Source organism: Rattus rattus, chromosome 8, assembly GCF_011064425.1.
Source record: "Rattus rattus isolate New Zealand chromosome 8, Rrattus_CSIRO_v1, whole genome shotgun sequence".
NCBI lineage: Eukaryota > Metazoa > Chordata > Mammalia > Rodentia > Muridae > Rattus > Rattus rattus.
Genome location: NC_046161.1, coordinates 82,464,288 through 82,468,120, shown reverse-complemented (window position 1 = coordinate 82,468,120; position 3,833 = coordinate 82,464,288). Strand labels below are relative to the sequence as shown.

General features: G+C 38.0%; 1 protein-coding gene across 1 annotated transcript; it reads right to left on the bottom strand.

Moving 5' to 3' along the window:
- Positions 1-444: 444 nt before the first annotated feature.
- LOC116907562 (putative olfactory receptor 10D4) lies at positions 445-1,383 on the bottom strand. The gene has a single exon (XM_032910586.1). It carries the CDS (start codon positions 1,378-1,380, stop codon positions 445-447), a length of 936 nt encoding a protein of 311 aa, XP_032766477.1. The 5' UTR covers positions 1,381-1,383.
- Between the last annotated feature and the right edge of the window lie 2,450 nt (positions 1,384-3,833).

Sequence of the window (3,833 nt, the reverse complement as noted above, 5' to 3'; positions counted from 1 at the left end):
TCAAAGAGCTCATCTTAAGTATAACTTACATTCTGTATGAATTTAGGAGTTTCTAGAAAAAAATTGGAGCTTACCTTTTCTATTTTAAAAAGTATGTAAAATTACAGTTTGGTAGAATTGAGAGAATAAATGTGTTTCTTAATCATTGTAAACAGAAGACTAACAAATACTTGATAAGATAGTTGTGATGGGAGCAAATATACACAACATAAAAGACAACACAGCATCTGCTAAGAGATGTTATCACTTATACTTCATTATAAAACACAAGGAAGTATAAAATAAACATGTATCTTCAAACAATGAAGGAAGTGGTAAACTGATGTACATTTCAATTTAATATGACTTGGAAGTTATAGATGCTAATGTGGCTTATGAAATGACTTGTAGATGCAAATCTGCCCTATTGAGTGGTGCAATTGTTAAGTCAAGATTTGGATGTTTTCATTTGCTTTCCAAACTGAGACTTCTCTTAAGAAATATATGCCTCAGGGTTGCTTTCACATCCTTATTCCTCAGACTGTAGATCAATGGGTTGATAGTCGGTGTCACAAGATTGTTCAAAATTTGAATAACTGCACCAAGCAATGGACTAGGATTGGGCTGAAGGTAGATGATGATGACTGGCCCATAAGCACAGAGAATGGCTGTGAGGTGGGCGCTGCAGGTGGAGAACGCTCTCTGCCTGCCTTCCGTTGAGCGGATTTTTGAGATAGAGATCCCAATTCGAGTGTAGGACACAAGGATGAGGAAAAAGCAAATGAGAGACAAAAGACCAACATTTGTAAAGCCTACCCTCTGTGCTAGAGAGTGGTCCTCACAGGCAAGCGGTAACACTGCAGGCATGTCGCAGAAATAATAACCCACATTGCTGGGGCCACAGTAGGGCAACTGGAAAGTGAGGGAAGTTAGGATAGTGGCATGCACACAGCCACTCATCCAGGTCCCCGTGGCCAAGACACAGCATACTCTGTGGTTCATGATGATTGTGTATCTCAAAGGGAAGCATATGGCAACAAAGCGGTCATAGGCCATCACTGTGTATAGGAAGCACTCTGTGCAACCCAGACAATGATAGAAGAAGAGCTGAGCAACACATCCCTGAAGAGAGATCCCTCCACCCCGTCCTGAGAGATATGACAACATCTTTGGGGCTGTAGTGGAACAGAAACCCATATCAAAGATGGAGAGGTTGCCCAAGAAAAAGTACATTGGAGTGTGGAGTTGTGGGGAAGAGATGACTGCAGTAAGAAGGAGCAAGTTTCCCAGCAGAGCACAGGCATACAAAGCTGAGAAGAGGAAGAGCAAGACATTCTCCAGGCCCTCTGTTTCAGGGATACCCAGCAAGGTGAATTCTGTCACCATAGTGTGGTTTGTCATGTTTATGGATGAATCAGCTCCTAGGTATCTGTCAAAAGAAATTCCTGGTGAAATTTATCATGTGTGTGGATTAGAGGAGTTTAAATCATATGGCTAGAAGAGAGAAGATACTATTATTTATCAAGAGATGTTCTAGTGAAAACTATCTTTCCTGCTGATGGGGTATGTTTTAAGAATGCTCCTTAAAATTATTGATCAGAAGATAATTTCCAAGGGCAATTTCAGATGGGGTGCTTTACAATCTCACCCAGAAAGTAACTTCCAAGGCTAGTATCTTTGTTCTTCATAAAAATGATCCCATTCCATCATTGCAGATGCTCCATTGTGGTTCTAGAATGAACAAAAAGACTCTGGAAATGAGTAGTGAGGATGGGGGAGGCAGGTGTGGGCCAATGATAAAGAAGAGTTGGATGTGAGCATAATCAAGGCATATCATACACAGGTGTAAAATTGTCCAAGAACAAATTTAGACAATGAATAATTATTTTTCCAAAAACATTAGCAAACAGCTTCTAGTATTGAGGGTAATGATAATCAGAACCTATAGTATTAGAGCAAAATTACAACACCAAAGGATATACCTCATGACTCTATAATCTCTATGCATAACTATTAGAGAAACTGGAAGCTGAATTATTACACAAATTTTTTTTTCTTAGCAGTATAAATATATGCTCTCTCCTCTTTGGAAACATGAGAATTTATGATTCTACGTAGGATAATCTTTGTGGGTTGAAAGAAGGAAGTTTAAAACAGCATAATGGCCAAACCTTCATAGGTACCTTTTGAGTCATAGCAGAGCTTCTCCTATCTCTGTCGTTTAGATACATAACATGTACCTCCATGTAATGCAAGAGATCATAGACATATACACAGACAGAAAACCCTCTCTCTCTCTCTCTCTCTCTCTCTCTCTCTCACACACACACAGACACACACACACACACACACACACACACACATACTTCTGTCAAAAACTCACCATTCCTGTTATTCTAAATTAAAAAATACTAGTCATACATGTCACAAGAGTTAAACTATAGATTTGTAGGTGGTCAAAAAAGCGAACTCAAGAGCACTTTGTTAATCAACAGGATGTCAAAGCCAGGATGCTACAGATCAGTCTTTAAACAATAAAATCACATGTATTTAAAAAGGCATGGAGCTTTCTTGCCTCTTGCCTTTAACAAAGAAAATCTGCATCCAATTTTTTAAGTTCATCTGTGAACATAAGAATGTGTCATCATATGAAAATCCCCTTTAACTCCCTTCTCAAGATTCTTTAAGTCACTCATATAGTAGATACATTGATTTTTCCAGATTATTTCCTGGGTCATGAGGAATAGTGAGATGCTCCCTAAAGAAAGATTTTATCACTTTTGACTCTACTTCAGTCTGCAAAGTTTAATTTGAAACCATATTTGCATTAAAGAGAAGAGGTAGACATTTAAAAATACTCCTTTCTAGTTTTCATAGTTTGAAATGTTCTGATTTATTTTCATAGTTTTCAATTTTCCAACATAGTGCAACCCTTAAATTATAGATCAACTCATATAATCTATTGTCTAAAACTGTACACTCCCACCCCACAATATGACCCTCATGATTGAGAGATTTAACACTAAAAATAAAGGTGAAGGACATATCTGGGCACGTTTGAGCTATAGAAAAGCTAAGATGATGACGCTGTTGAGTGATGTCTTCCTTCCTAACTGTAGCAGAAGGGAGGAGCTCACCTTCTTTCAGTCTACAAGTTAAAATTGAGAATCCCTTCTGCTTTGAATAACTTTCTAGTAGGATACCATATATCTAAGTGTGCTTTGACTTCATGGCAGCAATTCCTTGTTTGGTTCCAGGACCTGCAATAATTCACAACACAAGAGATTTTAAATAATCATGACTATCCTTTGGGTGTTAATCCCAAGACGACGCTATTGAGAAAGAATCTCGTTAACAACTTGGTTTAATTGTGTTGTGGTAGGTGGTTTTATTTCAATTACCTTTGTGAACAATTTCATGGACTGAGATTATTCAAGAATTTTCACTTGAAACCTCAAGCATTCATTTTAGATACTTTACCTGTCACTGGTGATGTTAAAAGCTAGTAATTCTGAAATCTTAGTTATTGCATAGTGACCTATATGGTCTGATAGGGCTCTCTGAAGGTGAAAAGGTTAATGACTCTGAAAAATGTTCTTTTAGCTGGGATTTGCAGAATAAACCAGCAGCAAGGATGGGAAAGGAAAAACCATTTTCCCAGCACTAGCAAATACTGGAAAATACACTGTGTATGATGGAAAAGAACTCAACATACTTAAAGAATTTAGGAACTAGGTCTGAAAGTCGGAGGCTTTATTTTCACTTTCTTAGGAATCTACAAGGTAGGATCATAAATGTAGCCCCGATGGATGGATGACAGCATGATGGACTGTATTCAAGGTTAGCCTGGGGAA

Excerpts from the sequence above, each read along its gene's own strand:
- LOC116907562 (XM_032910586.1), bottom strand. The coding sequence starts at position 1,380 with ATGACAAACCACACTATGGTGACAGAATTCACCTTGCTGGGTATCCCT.